This window comes from Hydra vulgaris, chromosome 03 (genome assembly GCF_038396675.1).
Source record: "Hydra vulgaris chromosome 03, alternate assembly HydraT2T_AEP".
NCBI lineage: Eukaryota > Metazoa > Cnidaria > Hydrozoa > Anthoathecata > Hydridae > Hydra > Hydra vulgaris.
The window spans coordinates 34,917,186-34,936,172 of NC_088922.1; the positions used below are offsets into that span (position 1 = coordinate 34,917,186).

An 18,987-nucleotide genomic window follows, 5' to 3' on the forward strand; every position below is an offset into this window, starting at 1 on the left:
GCCGCATTTTCAAGTTATAAAATCTTTTTACATTGCTTTTGACATGGTATAATACCACCCAGTTAGGGATTGCAATCCCGCACACTTTTCAATCCCGCGGGATCCGCACGGAAATTTTTAATTTCTGTGCGGATCCCGCGCAAGATTGGTAGATTTCTTATGCACATTATAAAAGGCAAAATGACAATTGTATTTTTCTTTCAAGTATTTCAGAAAAAATATACTCAACTTATTAAATTAATAAGATGAGGTAAAAAAGCCAAAAAATGCAATTCATTTGTAAATCAATATAATTCTTAACATTTAATGAACAAAAAGATAAGCCAAAATATGTAGAACATCTTTTAGCTTTACATAGAACGTCTATTAACTTTATTTATTTTTTTAAATATCAAATATGAGAAAATCATTGTAAGAAATGCGCTCTTAAGAAACAGACCCTACTTAAAGCCATCACTTAATCTACTCCTCAAAGGACTGCACGTATAACCAGCAGCTGAAAAAGCTCGCTCGGCCTCTACGCTTGTTGGTGGTATGGTCATCAAGTAACTATGCGCTATATCTAGAAACTTGCCTCTTACTTCGTTACTTTCATAGGCTGACATTTCCTGCTTCAATAATTTATCTAAGTCTAAAGAATCTAAATTTGGTATCTCCTTTACATTTTCTGTCCAGCTTTTCTTGTCTTTCTGTATTTTATTTTCCAATTCTTTTTTCAGCGATAGATATTGTAGGAGTAAGTATTTGGGAATTGTTAATAGAATCTACAGCTTCTTTTCTTCTAGTTCATTTTCTTCGTCTTCATTTCTTTCAATCGTATAAACTCTTATCAATATTTTTTTTATTTCTTGACGCATAACGGGTTTTTTTTGGCATTGAAAAAGTATTTTCATTTTTTTTAATTTCTTGTTCATATTTTTTAGGATTTTGTAAGTAAACTCGTAGTCCATTTAAATTCTTATTATGGCGTTGTGTTAACCTCTCACAAAGTGCGGCGGCTAAATCTATGCTCAAAAGTGATAATTGCTTTTGTAATTTATCTAACATAAATTGAAAAGTTGTTTCCGCAGTGACAAGGTTCAATTCTCTCGTGTATAATAGTTTGAAACCAAGTTTTAGTGGTGCCAGACAAATAATTAAGTCATTGATTTGGGACCATTCTTCTTGGGTGAAATGAATTTCTGACCCAACATCAATTGAGGCTTTTTCAATGCACACTTTTAGTCTATGAAATCTTCCTAACATATTGCATGTTCTTGTAGGATATACTTCTGTAAATATGTATCCTTTTTGACAGGAGAGTTTTTAAATATTTTCACAACCTTTCTCACTTTTTTTATGAGATCTTTGTAATTGCTAATCAATTCAGCAGATGGTTAGTCCAAAATTATTGTCAAACCATATTCTTTATTTATAGCTTCATCATCAGCAGTGTTACCATATTCATCTTCTTCTTCATAATTTTTATATGTAGTAAACAATTCTTCAACTTCTCCATTGTTTTTCTTGTATAAGATATCAATAATTGCAAGTTGTATTCCATGAGCATAACATAGTTGATAGCAAGACATCATTTTACCGACTTTCACCATCACACTTGCTCCATCAGTGGTCATGGCGATAATGTCTTTTTGGAGGTCAATATCGAAGCTATTTAGCCTTCCTGCAACTAACTTGATGCAATATTCTGCATTACATGATCCATGGATTCGAATCAATCCAAGATTAAAGTGTTTCGCCTCCATATGTACATTTAAGTTTAGGTATCTCTGACTATTTTGTGATGTCCATTCGTCAAACGTTATTGAAAACTTTGGATTTTGCTTTTTTAGTGATATGAATTTTTGCATTACATCGGCTTTTACAAAATCTGAGAATTTAACTACCATCGATCTTATAGTGTAAGGTGAAGTAGGGAGCTGGAAACCACTCTTTGAAAACAAACATCGCAAATCTGAAGATGTGCAAAAACTATTAAATGTAAAGCCATCTTTAGCAACCATGCGCAATAGCATTTTTTCCATAGAATTTTCTTTTACAAAAAACGTGTCAATTGTTCTGACCTTTTTCCATAGAATTACTTCTTTGTCTTCGCAGTCTATGTATATTTTAGTCTCTAGTTCAACTGATTCATGCTTAATTTGTGACATGCTTAGTTGGTACTTTTGTTTTAAAATCTTGATGTAAATAATTTTTAAAGTCTTTTTAAAAAGTAGTTTTTGAAAGTATATTTCTTATTATTATGCATGCACTTTTTCAATTTCAAGTTTTCAACATACTCATTAACAAAAATTTCAACATACTCATTAACAAAAATTTCAACATACTCATTAAGAAAAATTTCAACATACTCATTAAGAAAAATTTCAACATACTCATTAAGAAAAATTTCAACATACTCATTAAGAAAAATTTCAACATACTCATTAAGAAAAATTTCAACATACTCATTAACAAAAATTTCAACATACTCATTAAGAAAAATTTCAACATACTCATTAAGAAAAATTTCAACATACTCATTAACAAAAATTTCAACATACTCATTAAGAAAAATTTCAACATACTCATTAACAAAAATTTCAACATACTCATTAAAAAAATTTCAACATACGCATTAAGAAAAATTTCAACATACTCATTAGCGAAAATTTCAACATAATCATTAACTAAACAAAAAAAAAATTTGAACAAGTTTGACCATATAATTGTTTGCCAAGTTTGCCAAATAATTGTTTGTTTTTGAATGATTTTTTTATATTTATAGCTAAGAAAAATATTTTAACAGCTGAAGATATATATATATATATTAGAAGTAAAAATAAAAATGTTGACAAACTTAGACAGTTTCTGATAAATGGCTATTACTTATTTAATAAATAACACATTGTTTCTCAGACAGTTAATAAAACATTTCAAGTAATCCTGACTCAGTATCGTCATATCTGCATATAGTATAGAAGTTTCTCAGTATACACTTCATTGTGCATTGTATGAATAGTAGACTTTTAAATGGATTTGTTTTGCAAATACATTAAACATTTTTAATTTGATATCTTTTTTGTCTTTTTTGTTTAAAAGAATTGACTTTTTTTGTTTAAAAGCAATTATTATTAAAAAATTATTTAAAAAAATCAATGATGTTTACGCATATTTTTAAAGTTACTTTAGGGGTTAGGGGTACAAAAACTGACATGATATATAAAAAAAGGGGGGGTTGGCCAAATATTTACAGTTTGACAAAGAGGGAGGGGGTCGAAAAGTTGAGGAAAATCACTTACATCATTTATGGACAGCCCCAATATGTTATTTTAAAAAAAGAGAAATCTTTTTCTAAAATAACATACCAAAACAGGAGAATTTAGTATTTCAGCTACTTTTATATTAATTTTTTAGGTATATTCCCAAAAAATACAAAACTATAATTGTCAACTAATATAAACTTATTAAACTTAAACTTCAGAAAAACACATGATCATCAATTTTTAATGACAAGTATTAATGGCTTTAGTATGTACAGGTATTTAGGGGCTTGATAATATGACTATTTTTGTCTTCTTATTGCCCCAACCATTTGTATATTTTACAAAAGAAAAGTAATTATTTGTAACTGCAAATTCAGAAAAATAAAAAATTATAAAAATTAAAAATCAGCCACTGCATTAAAGAATGTCTTTATGTAATAAAAAAAACAAGCAATGACCAAATTAAATTTGAAAAAAAAAATTAATTTGATACTATTGTTTGAAAAGTATGAATGAAAATTAAAAATATGAATGTAAATGAAATCTTGTAGACTTAAGTCACAAATTTTAATGATGAAGTCTGCATCATTTGATTACTTATTCACGAAAAAAGAGTCAAATTAACTTTTGCTCCGAACTTTTAAATGAGGAACAGAATTTGATTGTCAGACGAACTTATTACTTAGTTAAAGATAATATTTTAATTCCCCTAGATAGTTGGAGAGGTTGCTCAAAATTTAGATGGTATAATTTTTGAACACTAAGAGATTATTGCATGACATTAGAGACTTGTTAATGAACTTAAACTTAGTTTAAAATGTTAAAAAAAATGTATAAATGTTATAAACTCATCGCTCTCACGCTAATAGCATGAAAGGGAGGTAAATATTTTAAAGGTTTATTGTTAACAGACTCCGATTATCGCAATACTTTTGAAAAGCTTTACATAAACATAAATATATAATTGTTTGGAGTTCGCTCCATGTAATTACATAAAGTTCAATTCTCAAATAAAAATAAAAAACTTGCTACGGGCCTGATTTTAAATATGTGAATGGAATCTGGTTCTTTAAATATTGTGATTTACACTTTTGTTAACTTTTTTGCTTTAAATTTTTAAAAATTTAAAGTAAAAAAAGTAACAAAAATTTACTGAAAAAAAAAAAGAATGTTATTTCATCTATATGATGAAATATCATAAATTATTTAAAAGGTTTTTTTTTAAAGTCTGTCTAGTTTATTGTTTTTGTTTTGGATATGGCTCTGCATTTTGCAATTTTGTTCTAAGTTTTGTATTTTGGCTTCATTTATTCAGCATGGTTGTTGTTAAAAACCAATCAAAATGAAAGTTATTTCTGGAAATGACTAACTGGAATAATTGTTGTCTGGAATAGACTAATTAAAATTAGTTCTTCCAAACAACAGTTTTAATAAACAAACAAAAACAAAAAAATGAATTTTCATTTCTGTTAGAGTGGTTGTTATGACCAAGGCCAACCAGGACCATCCCAAACGGGGAGTGTAGGGGGTATCCCCTACCCCTCTTTCCCTTTTTTTCTTTTTTGCAAAAAAATCTTTCTTTCTAAAAAGTTTTCTTTCTAAAAACCCAACTTTAAAGAAAAACAAAATATTGGAGAAAAAAATCAGGGTATGGCCCCCCCTTGCCCAAGAAACAAATTTAACATGTATGTTCATCGTGACTACACAAATCCTGTCAGGATAATAGTAAAATCAAAGTAAAGTCTGAAAGATAAAGCTCCGAAAGCAATTTTAACATGTACGTTTACGAATCGGCATTTCGCACCTTTGCCAGTTTGCACTTATGCTAATGTTTACAAATTCTTTTGGCGCATTTATGCCAATTCGCACTTATGCCAGTTTTTACAACTGGTTTGCACTTATGCTTATGTTTGCAAATACTTTCAGCGCACTTATGCTGATTCGCGCCTCTGTCAGTTTTTGCAACTGCTTCGAAATTATACCAGTTCGCACTTATGCCAATACGCACTTATTCCAATGTTTGTAAATTATTTTGGCGCACTTATGCCAGTTTGCACTTTATTTATTCAAATAAGCGAAATTCTCACTTATTCAGTTGTCCCCATCAAGTCAACAGATAGGATTAGTCCAGGAAAATTATGTGGAATACGCAGGGTTTTCCTGTATTACCACTCTAAAAACTGACAACATGATATGTCATTTGGCTTTGAAGGACATTTTGATTCCATGCTCACAAGTTCTTACTTGACTGCCTCCTATTGTGAATGTTGGTGCCTTCACAGTTCAAAGGCGCTTTGCCAAGGACTTTTTTCTTCAACTGTACTGTGATTTTTTTCTTCAACTGGACCATAAAGAATAAACCTCTTCCTATAAATTCCAGGTGTGTACAAACTTGAGTGCTCCTAAAAAAGTCTTATATTGGCAAAACAAAATTTAAAATCTTAGCTTGTATTTACCAACATCAAAGAAATACAAATTGGAAACTTCAGCTATATACATTCAAAAAATGGCTGAATCAAGGTGACAAAGGTTATGTCACAACTTTTTTGGAAACCAATGTTTTGTTTTCTACATCAAAAGAAACTATTAATTTGTTATTATTTTAAAGGTTAAATAACATTAATTTGTTATTATTTTTAAGGTTTTTTCATATATTTTGATATTATACTTGATAACAAGAATCCTTACTTCTTTGAAATATTGTATAAAATCATTTACAAATAAAGAGTTTAGTTTATAAAAGAAGTTTTTAATTTAGTTATATATCTAAAAACTCTTATAAAATGTCATTTAAAGTTAATTCTGAACGACTTTGTGTCAACAGACTATTGTAAAACTTTCAGACAACTTGGCAAGGATTGTTATATATATAAATATACATAAATGCGATAGTGGTGTAGTGGTAAAGCGCTCGCTTCATAAGCGAGAGGTTCCGAGTTCGATCCCCACCACGTCCCTGGTAGTACCACGCTCAACTTGTTTCTCCACGCAGCGGCCTTGTTCGTCGAGGTTCGTGTTTCGGAGTTATAGAGTTAAGAGAGGGTTATAACCACTATTAAGTAGCCTCCTCATCTGTAGTGGTCTTCTTGGCCTTGAGGAGGTGAATAACAAAAAAATATATATATATATATATATATATATATATATATATATATATATATATATATATATATATATATATATATATATATATATATATATATATAGGATATATGCTTTATATATGTATATATATATATATATATGATATATGTTTTATATGTATATATATATATATATATAATACATATATATATATATATATATATATATATATATATATATATATATATATATAGGATATATGTTTTTTATATATATATATATACACATATGTATATATATAGATATGTATGTTTTATATATATATATTTATATATGTGTGTGTGTATGTGTATATATATATATATATATATATATATATATATATATATATATATATATATATATATATATATATAATATAGCATATATATATATATATATATATATATAAATATATATATATGCTATATTCAGAAATAGAAAAAAAAAGAAGAGTAAGAAAAGAATAGATTGCTTCCCTACCCCAAATTGTTTTTGAAATTTTTAAAAAAATTTAATAGAATAAATTTAAATTTAATTTTTTTTTCAATATATTTATTTTGTTTAAATAATTAATTTAAATAAAATAAATAATTATAATTATATATAATTAATTTTTTGAATTAAAAATTTTTTTATCCAAAAAAAAATTATTTTATAATTGCGGTGAAAAGTTTTTTTACAGTAATTAATTTTAAAAATTTAAAATTAATTACTGCTTAATGTTTTCTGCATAAACTATTTCAAAAGATTGTTTTACTAATGAAAAAAGTTTTGGCGTAATGTAAATGGCTTAACGCCTAGGTGAAATTGTCATTTTGTCATAAAATTCACATGGCGTAATGCTTTTTAACAAGGCCTGATAATATATATTTTATAAATTTTATATATATATATATAAAATTTCAAAATTACCAAATAAAATGAAACCAATTTTTGTAAAAATTGAAACTTGTACTCAAATAAAAAATTTTGCATGATGATGTATGCAAAATTATGTGTTTTATGCTTTAGCTAATTTCAAAGTTTGTATATAATTTACTTTTTTTGTTATAGCATTTATGGCTCCTGAAGTAATTACCCTTGATAAAGGGTGTGGTTATGGCCGAGCGGCTGACATTTGGAGTGTTGGTTGTGTTGTCATCGAAATGGTGACTGGAAAAGTAAGAGCTTTTTATATTTTTTTTTCTTTAGTGTTTCTTAATACCATTTAAAAATGCCTAAAATTCAAAACAGTTTTAAAAATTTTAATTTTTAAGTGTTTTCCATTATGAAGTTAAATTATTAAAATAAAATAGATAATTTTAAGATATATCAATAATAATGCAAAATTACTAACATATTTGCCACAATAATAATTTGCTATCAATATAATACTTTGTAACATTTTCAAGCATAAATAATTATTGTCTTTTAAATTCTATAAAGAAATCTTAAGTAATTCTATTCATTTATTTCATAATTTGAAGTTTCTAGTAAAATCTATTTTTTTTCTTCAAGAATTTGTCATTAATAACTTATAAATATAAATTAAGTTGAATTTTGATTTTTTGGCTTTTATATCTTTCATAATTTTTTTAAATTTTATTTATACATATTTTATGCATTTTTTTTATTTTTTTTTATTTTATTAGTTCACAGTTTTTTTTTTAATTAAAAATATTTTTTTGTAGTAAATTAGATTTTATATTAAAAAGATTATTAGAGCTATATTAACTTTGCTTGCAGCACTTCATACTTTTACTCAGCTTTTTTTGTTCCGCTTTTGGTGTTTTATTTATTTACAGATCTTTTTCTTGCCTACTTTCTTTTCCTACTTTTCGTTGTTCACTTTGTTGACTACTTTGCTATGTTTTAAATTATATTAAAATTTCGATTTATATTTCATTCAGAGTAGACCTTGAATGAACTTTTTTCATTATTTTCAATTTTTAACATTTGGGAACACATAATGCAACTAATTTCACATATTTATGATTAACCACCCATTAATGTGAAATTTGTTTACATTTAAGTTCATAGCTTTTTTGCACTGTGGATCAATGAGACTGCTAAGTTTTATGTTGTGGCACTCAAACAAAACTTTTTAAACATAATAGTCTTGTATGTTTAGAAAAGTGAGTTTTAAAAACCTGCATAAAACAGGACAAACAAGTCTAGAGTAGTCTTATACCCATATAAGAACTAAGGAGTTTTTTTTTTAAAAAAAAAACAGTATATTTTAGTTTTCAATTTTGTAGCATTTTTATTACATTTTTTTTTCTCAAAAATTCTAAAAATCCTAATCAGGGATGGCAAATCTTGTGTTATAGCATGTCAAATTTTTATCTAAATTTTGTAAAAAAAAATTTATTGAAAAATCAACTAAAAAATTAAACAGAAAATATTATATTTAATGAAAAAGTATTATTTTATTTTTGTTTGATGTGTGTAAAAAAGTTTTTTTTGTGAGAAACTTGTTGCTGTTACTTCAATACCAAATCACCATCATTTAAGGTTCATAATTTGTTACTTATAATAATGTAAAAGCAGAGGATATGCTGTTTCCATGTCTATTTATTTCATTATGAAATGAAAATTCATCACTGAGTATTTTACTCACAGTTGAACTGAATTGAGTTAACAGAGCTGTTGCAACTTTTTTCATTGATTCAAATATATTTGAACTTGAAATCCAAACCATTGAAAAAAAAATTTTTTTTATTTTTTTGACCATCAATATTGGTTGGTATTATCATCAAAAGATAATGCCAATCAACACATCATAACCTGAAAATTTTTCTTCGAATTTTGATATTATACTATTAAAGGCTGTGTAGTATAATACATGTTAAACACTGTATTTCCTGGGGTGTGGTGGGTTTTGAATTTGTACCTTTCATTTATGAAGCAAAAGTTATACCACTACTGCATTTGTAAATTTAAAAGTTTACCCAAATTGGAGTGGTAGGCGAAACTTAAGAGCTAAGTTATTAGCTCAATAACTTAGTGACAATGTCTTGACAACATTTAATGGATACAAAGTGATGGATAATGAAATATTTTATTCAGTTTTGGGGACAAAAATCTGGGGACAAAGTGTTTAAAATTGTGAAAATCAAAATTAACCACTAAAGTATAAACATTGAGGTAAATTCGGAAAGAAACTGCTTCTCATATGTAGTTGTGATTATATAAATGTAGTATATGTGACTTTATCTTCTGTTTGTTTTTAACATTTATTGTTAATGATGTTTAATATTTGCATCAGAGTGTTTATAGAAAAGGCTTTTACCATTTTTTTTAATAAAAACGAAAATTTAATTTAAATTAGAACTTTTTAATTTTTCCAATTTGATGTTTTTGTTATTTGATTTTGCAAGAATGACAGGTACAATTAAGAATTCAATATAGTTACAATTAATTTGAAAATAAAATAAGATTTATTCTTATCATTTTTATAAATAGTTATGTTTTAATGTAAACAATATTGGTAATATTATATAGCATTAATTATAATAATCATAATGTTATTATTAAAAAAATTACAAGAGTGCTACGCTAAACTAGTTAAAACTAAAATTTCGTTCTCCTAAAGAAAAAATGGGAAGGCATCTATTAATATTATTGCTTTACATTAACAATAATAATTAAAATAATATGTTTTTTTATTCCATTTCAAATGTCTTAAAACATTCATTAAATCATTTATGTTTATAGCAACCGTGGTCTGAATATGACAATGTTTATGCAATTATGTATAAAGTTGGAGGAGGTCAAACTCCAGGCATTCCAGAAACTTTAAGTGAAGAAGGAAAACATTTTCTAACATGTTGTTTTCTAGAGCAGCATCTCAGGTGGACTTCAGCTATGCTTGAAGATCACCCATTTGTTAAGGTATTTTTTATTAAGATATAAATTTTGTAATTGTATATTTGCTTATATATACATTGATAGTTTGTTGGTTAAAGTTTCAGCTGACTTTTCATAATTCAGCAAATTTGATGTCACTTTTTCTTTGAAGTTTTCTCTATTTAAATTTATTAAGATTTGTTGCAAATGATACCAATATATTGCTTAGCTTTTTTTTTTTTTTATTGTAATTCTATTTGATAGAATGTTAACAAATTTTTCTTAGAAGTTTTCCCTATTTAAATCCTTTTAGAACTGTTCCAAATGATACCAATTAAGCATCGGCGTTACCGCACCGTCGGTAAAAATGCGTAAATTTGCGTAAAATGCGTAAAAATGCGTAAATTTGCGTAAAATGCGTAAAAATGCGTAAATCTGCGTAAAAATGCGTAAATCTGCGTAAAAAGCGTAAAAATGCGTAATTACCGCGGTAATTTTGCGTAAAAATGCGTAATACGCAATTTTACCGCATTTATCACTTTTTACCGCATTTATCACTTTTTACCGTTTTTATCACTTTTTACCGCTTTTTATCACGATTTACCGCATTTTATCACAAATTACCTCTTTTTTTGCTGATTACCGAAAAACTAAAAAAAGATACTTTAAATTGCTTTTTGTATTTCTATTAGTAAATATTACATTTACAGTTTTAAACAAACAAGTTATTGATAAAAAATTAATCATCAGATATATCATCATCTGTCTCTAATAAAATGTTTGCAAGCTCAGATGCTCTGTACTTTTTTTTCTCATTCCCCTTCTAATTCGACTTCATTATATTACCTAATTTTGCTTTTTTGATTCTACTTTGATTGTGCTGGAGTGTCATTGGAATAAACAAAGAGACACTTTGAGTTTGGTCTTTACCTTGAGTCACTTCATACCCTTCTTGTTGAGCTAGAGTCCTTTGACTCTCTTGAGTATCTAACTGTAGCTGTTGTTGCTTATTAGGTTCAGGACCAGTTTGAGTATCTGATAAAGTTGGAGAAGCCTTTTCAAGTGCACCTCTTTTTTTAGTTTCAGTTTGACTATGTAATTTTCCCTGTTGGTGAGTCTTCTTAGTTGGTGGTGTGACATGTGGTAATTCATACGGCTCTTCTTCGCAAGTTTTTTCCCAATCGTTGAGGTTAGAAGGAACCCTTGCGTAATTTTGACTCACAAAAACTAACATGCTAGTGTTTTCTGGTTTTACATTATGTCTAAAATCAGTAACTGTCCTACCTCCTACTGAAAACATTCTTTCTGATGAAGCAGAAGTCACAGGTATAGCCAAGTAACTTCTAGCCAGACCAGCTAGCAAAGGTAACTCATTTTTATTTTGCTTCCACCATTCTAAAGCATCCACATCCCTTTCAGGTAAGGCCATAGTCTGATACTTTTCAAATTCAAGCATCAAGGGTGGCTTGAGCTTTGATTGGCTAGGCTGTGAAGTCCCAGGGCGATGCGCTGAAACCTGCCTCCTGTCTTTCAAAAACTCAAGGTCCACTGGATCCATTGTTTCGTCAAGATCTGATGTTTCTAGCGAAGTATGATCATCAACCAATGACTCGCAGAACTGGATTGTGGTTGGGTGATTGTCAACCAATTCCTTGATGGCGGCTTCCCTTCCTTCCTCACTGTTTGCAATATTTTTGAGTGTATATCCTCTATAATATGGGTGCAGAAGTGAACCCACATTATAGTATTTGACTCCAACGCCATAATTAGGTAAACCCTTCTCAAATTCTTTCATGAAGTTGTGTAGGCACTCTGCAACTTGAGGGTCACGCTCTTCAATGTCATTTATGGTTCTTTTGCAAAGCAAGTGGAGATTTAATATGTCTTTTTGAACTTTATGCATAGTCACTAGATTTTCAAAAGACCAGGAATCAGAGCATCGCTTACATTCTGCCAGAAATGGTAAAATGTTGTAAATACTAATAAACTCTAACTCATCCGGAATCAAACTTTGAAGATCTGGTTTGTTTAGAGTTTCTAGAGCAACCAGTAAACCAGCCTTCAATCTGAGGATTGACTTAAGCATCATAAAGTTAGAATTCCATCTTGTTACAATTGGCTGAATGATCTTTACTGGTTCTATATTTGCTTCCACGCACGCTTTCTTGATGTCCTGCCAGTCTAATGAACTTTGGTGGGTCCTTTGAGCAAGTCCTTTACATTTCTTAATTATACCATTGATTCCTTCTGATTTTTCTACAGCCTTTGTTAAACAAGTGTTGAGCAGATGATCGGCACAGGTTAGATGATCACTGATCTCTTTGCTTTCCGTGATTGCTTTCTTCATGTTGGCTGCAGCATCAGTAACACCCACTTTGTAAAGGTCTTCCCTCTGAAGACCAGGAAATTGAGAAATCATGTGGTCTATTCCTTGTGCAAGCAAAACCCCTGTATGTCTCCCAATAAAGTTTTGGCAATCCAAAGATAAGTTTTTGAGTTCAAAGTCTTTGGTAACATAATGCAATGTAAGGGAGACGAAGGGATCACCATTTCTTGCAGTCCATCCATCTGTAGTGAAAGCTGCCATTTCGCAATGCGGGATGTCTCTCTCAATTTGCATTTTTACATCACGTCTTAGATTGCGATAAATCATTGGTAGCTTGAATTTGGATAAGGTGGTTGGACTTTTTAGGTTGGCTTGTGGACAAAGATAATTCAGCAGCATTTTGAAGCCAGCAGTTTCAATAACGTGAAACGGGAGGTTAGAGAGAACTAGTGAAAGGGTTAGGATGATATCAAATTCCAACTGTTGAGCACTTTGTGAAGGCCACTTTATTGTTTCAGTAAAGTCGTCCATTTTTGTTTGGTGACTTGATGATGCATCATGTGGGAGGTTATCAAGCCTTTTGTTTTTATTAATAGGACCAAAATATCTTCTTATGGTACTGGACTTATCAGCCTCTGCCTGAGCATTCCTCTTTTCTTGAAATTTCTTCTCTTTATTTTCGTTATCGACTTTTTGCATCTGGTAAAAAGATAGCGGATTGCAGGATCTGAAATAAAATAGTGGAATTATATATGTTTAAAAGGATGCGAATTACAATGTTTCAGTAGTAGATAGTTCATAAAAAATAAATACATGAACCACAAGACACATTAGTGTTTTTTTAAAAATTCTAAATAATTTTTTTTTTATCATGTTGCATTTTACCATGGACATATAAGAAATGGACGTGCAACCTATTGTTTTTTTTGCGAACCATGCTCGTTGCGCATAGTTAGAAATCTTTTGTTTTAAGCAATAGAAATTAAATTATATTAAAGTCTGTCGGATTTAACGAAAATTTTTGGACTCGTCTAACCAGTCATTTCAACTTCCTCTCATTTATTAAAGATAACAGCAAAAGAACCAAGTTTTAAGCTTAATTTTATATAGATAGACATTCTTAATACCTTAAGAAATAACGCGGACAATGAAAAGAAATTGAGATCATTTGCTTGACTACCTTAGTACATGTATAACTTGAGATAAAATAAATAATACAAAATCAAATTGTTTTGTAGCTACCTAGAGCACAATGGTTTCATGTCTAGGGAATTACTCTATCTATTATATTGCTGTAGACATCCAGTTTATGAATATTATAGAATTTTCTATTTTTATGTTTAACAACAGAAATATATACAGTAAAGGATAAATAACTTATACATAAAATGAATGTAAATACAATAAAGAAAAAAATAATTTGTCACAGTTTTAAAGAATTTAGCAAAGTCAATTTATGGCAAACCGCAAGAATAACTAAGTATTTAATATTAACATAAAATGATTTACCAGCTATATATAAACTAATTTTTATTTGACAAAAACAAATGGGTTATTATGAGCTTATTATGACAATTGAAATAATATATGAAATATGAAAAGCGAAAACATGAAATATCTGACCGCATTTTGCAAGATAATTATAAATTTGAATAACTTTTTAAAAGGTTATGCTTTATCAAATGAATTATAAAAAAGTCTATAAGAAAATACACCAACTAAAAAAATAATGCATTAAGGAATATAAATTATGGAGCTTATAAAGTAGCCGAGGCAAAAAATGGCGACATGTCGGAAAAAATACTAAAAAAATACACAAAATTAAGGCTGGTGAATGAAGGACCAAGGAGTTGAATGAAACCAGATCTTAATAAAAAATTTAATTTAAGCTTTTTTATACTTCGCTATACTTTTTTTAGTCATTTTAAAATTATCCATACAGATCTATTTTATCATTGACAGACTTTGTTTACACGAAAAAAGTTCCCAAATTTACAAATATTTATCTTGAAAAAATGATGAAAATCTGTTCGTGCCGACAACTAATTTCCTTTACCTTATTTACCTGTAATTTGTTTAGTAATTTGTCAACGCGTGAAGTAGTTACTTTATCCTGAAGTACAGTCTTATTAAACAAATGCTATAAAAGTTTAAACTAATACCACGTGATCAGAGGTTCTGTTTTTAAACTGTGGGCAGCCATTTTAATAGATTTTTTTGTTGACTGATGAAAATTTAGAGTTAGGGCCTCTTTATATGGAAAGTGGGCTGGCTCGGCAAACGAGCCAGCCCGTTTACCGAGATCTCGACGTTGTCCTTATTTCAACTTAATTTTATTTTGCGTTTATATGAATAAACAAACTAGCCCGGATCGCTATCCGGGCCAGCTCGTTTATTCATATAAACGCAAAATTTTTCGAAGCCAGTTTTGGCCTCTCAAGAAGGCGGCGGATACAACGAACGGCTATATGAAAATTAAGAAACTAATGATAATCAAATTTTATATCTTAAGCTCAAATATTGATAAGTTTCAAATAAAAATCTATTTTTTTGTTTAGCATAAGATTTTTTTCATAAAAATAACGGAATATTACATAATTACATAAACTTCAAGTATAAATATTTTTTTATTTAACAAAACATATTCTTACAATAGCTTGTTGTATGTTAACTTTCTGCTTTTCGTTTTTTAGAATAAATATGAGCCCATAATTATGAAAGTGGTCTAAGTCATATTTCTTATTTCGAGATATTTAATGATTCGCATTTGAATAAATTAAAAATTCCGTATAACGTTGTAATTACAACTACTTTTTAAAGGTTCATTTTTGACGATATCGTAAAAATTACATTGAATATATTTAGTTTAAAATCATGTCGTGTGAAATAAGTGATAAATTCATTTTTTTTTTAATTTTGACTTAGACCACTTTCATAATTATGGGCACATATGATAAAACACAGATTCTCAGTAAAACTAAGTAGGAGTTTTAATTTTAGTTTGTTTCAATTTAGTTTGTTTAATAGTAGTGAAGAAAAAGTATTTGTTTACTTGTGCAGAAATCTCAAATTTAAAATAATTAGCATTTGCAATATAACTTACGTACCTTTTAGTTCTTAACTACCCGATGCTTGTGCTAGAAGCAGGGGCCTGTACAGGAATTTTTTTGGATAAGTCGCAATTTTAATCCCTTCCCAAAAATGTTAAATTTTAGCATCCCCCCCCCCTTCCTCATTGAGAAACGCATATATGAGGTAAGACGGCTTAGTGTATGTACAAACGTAAGTCCGAATTTAATTTTTAGTGTTTAAAACCCTTACTTTCTTTTTATATTGTTCAAAATGCAAGTAATTAAAAAGATACACAGCTTTGTATAAAACAATTGGGGATGTCCATTGATATATTTTAATATATGCTTGTTGTTAACTGTAGTCTTCTTCTCCTGATGATAAATATCAAAAGAATTTGACTAAAACTTTACTAAGGGTTTAATTGAAATGGAAGTCCGGAATTTGTTCTCTAAGAAATAATAACTTTTATTTTTTTTAAATTAACAAAAGAAAATATTTAAAAAAAGAAGTACTTTATAACTTAATAAAAAAGGTATGTCCATTCAAGTTTTTTATTAATTTGTTTAAGTCAAAAATTAAAACAACCTCCGTTTAATATATAAATCGTTTTTTAATAAACTTTAGACCGTTCTCGATTTGAAAAGCGCTATAATAAAATACCAAATCGTAAATCTAACTGTTATCCCGGATTAATAACTTCTTACCATCCGTTCGAACAATTAACCTTGTATAGTTTGCTTAATTATTGCTTTAGTTTGCTATAATTATTCGCTCTGTTTGCTTTTATCTACCGACGCATCATATTTATTCAAAATATTGAAGTTGTGAAAAAATATATAAAGATACATATTTTGGGTATGTCCAGCGACGTAGCAGACATCCCCTAGACACGCCCTGAGAAGGTTAGTAGCACAACTGCATGTTGCGTTATTGAAAATATAAAATTTGTCAAAATTGTAGGTAGACACCACTGCCGCTTACCATTCAGTTGTGTTATCAACCTTCTAGCACACTGTATTGGGTAACTAAGAACTAAAAGGTACATAAGTTATACATAAATATTAATTTAATCGTAAATTGCACATAAAAAAATTATATCGAATATTTTGAACTTTAACATTTAAATTAAAAATTTCTTTAATTGTCTAATTTTTTTTAAATCATTTCATTTCTATAAACTTTTTAAAAATTTGTTTCATTGTCTTGTTTTTCTTTCAAAACTGTTTAATTATTTTCTTTCATATTGCAATAGTCTTATTAGATGTACATCGGTTCACCGCTAAGAGCTCTGATCGCCACCATCTTGGAAGGCCAATTTTTGCTTCAATATTTTTTCGAAAACAACAATAGAATACGCTATCTAGTTATATTTTGAGATCAGTGGTTTAAAATATACTAAATTATAGTAAGAGTAAAACACTTACTTTAAATGAGCTTTAACTCCACTGGTGCTACCTTGAGACAGCTTAATCACTTTTTTGCACTTATTGCACTCAGCAAATCCTGATTTTCTGCCAGAGCCAGAGATGTTATCCTCTTCTCTGTCTAGCTTGGTAAAATAATTCCAAAGAGACATTGTTTCTTGAAGATGGTTTGATTCGGTAGTGATTTTGGTATACTAATCAGATCACTGAAGAACTTTGAGGTTGTTAGTCTTTCTTGACTTTTGTCAAGCTTATATAGGAGACTAATTTAATTTTAGAGGGTAATTAATTATTTAACAACTATCTGACTTGATAAAAACAAAGTAATTTTTTACCATAATAATTACCGCTTATACAAACTTTTATCACAATTTACCGAAATTACCGATTTTTACCGCTTTTACGCAGTTTTACCGTATTTACGCAATTTTACCGTTTTTACGCATTTTTACGCATTTTACGCATTTTTACCGATTTTACGCATTTTTACGCAATTTTACCGTCTTCTGTTACAAGAAAGCGTAAAAATGCGTAATACGCATTTTTACCGCATACGGTAAAAGTGCGTAATACGCATTTTTACCGCACTGCGGTAAAAATGCGTATTACGCGTTTACTTATTTACGCATTACTTATTTTGCATTATGTCTTATTTCTTGCTATAAAACTAATGTTTTATAGTAAGAAAAACAACTTTTTCTTTTAGTGTTGCTAAAGTTATGAAATTTTTTTACCGCCGGTGCGGTAACGCCGATGCTTAATACCAATATATTGCTTAGCAATGCTTCCTTGTTATTCTATTCGATAAAATGTAAACAAATTTATGTAAAACAAAGCTTAATCACTTATTTTGCATTATGTCTTATTTCTTGCTATAAAACTAATGTTTTATAGTAAGAAAAACAACTTTTTCTTTTAGTGTTGCTAAAGTTATGAAGTGAAGTACTGTTGCTTATGTCATAAAGTAAAGTTAATTGGTTGTTGAGTTACAATCAAATTTGTTGTAGTATCTACAATATATTGGAGAATTTTGTCTTTAGTTAAAGCACATCTACACCTGTTGCAGAACATCAGCATTTGTTTATGTTGTTTTTTTGTTGTTGTTTTTATTCTAATAAACTATGATACATATATAAATTATATGTTATTTATACTGTAATGTTATATGTGGTTACTACATATATATGTTATACTAAGGTATGCTAAGGAAGGTATACACCATCAAGTTTTTTAATTTGTTTTCATGTTCTCCTATTTAAGACTTTTTTTTCCTATAAAGTTGCTTGCATTTTGCTTTTATTTATTTTGTCAATTTAAGGTCACTAGACTTTTTTCAATTTATGGTTAGATAGTCATTCTTCCCATCCCACTTGTAAATTTTAGAGACATTGGTGATGAGAAATGTTTTATATATAGTTTTTTTATCATACTTTAGTATCAGTCATATTAAAAAAATTTGTAAGCTTTTAAAAGTATTTATTAAATTTGTTATTTAGGATTTTAAATTTTTTATTTTTCTGGTTTCTAATAATCTAAAAATAGTTTAAAATATCTGGTTTTGAAAAAAAAATTATTTTTTGAGTATTTATAAGTAGATAATGACATTTTGCAATTTATAATTTTTGCTTTTTAAATGTTTCTAGTATTTTTAAATATTTCTAGTAGTTATATTTTGTTAATAAATTTTTATTATAAATCATAGTGTTTTATATTTTATTTTTTAAAATTGAAATATTTGGTATAAAAAAATATTCCGCTGTTATTTTAATGACTGAAAATGGGAAAATATTTGCTAGATTTTTTAACAATGCAATGTTCACCAAGGTTTTATGTTAAAACATTGGTTTTTTAAAAACTGTATTTGGTTGTTGAATTATTTGGTTATTAAAATATTTGTTTGTTAATTATTTGTGTGCTGAATAAGTATTGAAGGTATTAAAGTTTAAAATGATGTGGGATTTGTTGA

General features: G+C 28.3%; 1 protein-coding gene across 2 annotated transcripts in view; it reads left to right on the forward strand.

Moving 5' to 3' along the window:
* Window positions 1–18,253, forward strand: part of LOC101235315 (mitogen-activated protein kinase kinase kinase 4) — an 86,682-nt gene extending 68,429 nt beyond the window's left edge. Inside the window, exons 20-22 of one of the 2 annotated variants that reach the window (XM_065793004.1) lie at window positions 7,425–7,531; window positions 10,068–10,244; window positions 17,941–18,253. In XM_065793004.1, the coding sequence (XP_065649076.1) occupies window positions 7,425–7,531; window positions 10,068–10,244; window positions 17,941–17,949 (293 nt within the window). In that variant the 3' untranslated portion in view covers window positions 17,950–18,253. Of the gene's footprint in view, window positions 1–7,424; window positions 7,532–10,067; window positions 10,245–17,727; window positions 17,814–17,940 lie in introns of those variants that run through there. The other variant, XM_065793005.1, reaches the window with a different exon arrangement.
* Window positions 18,254–18,987: the final 734 nt, after the last annotated feature.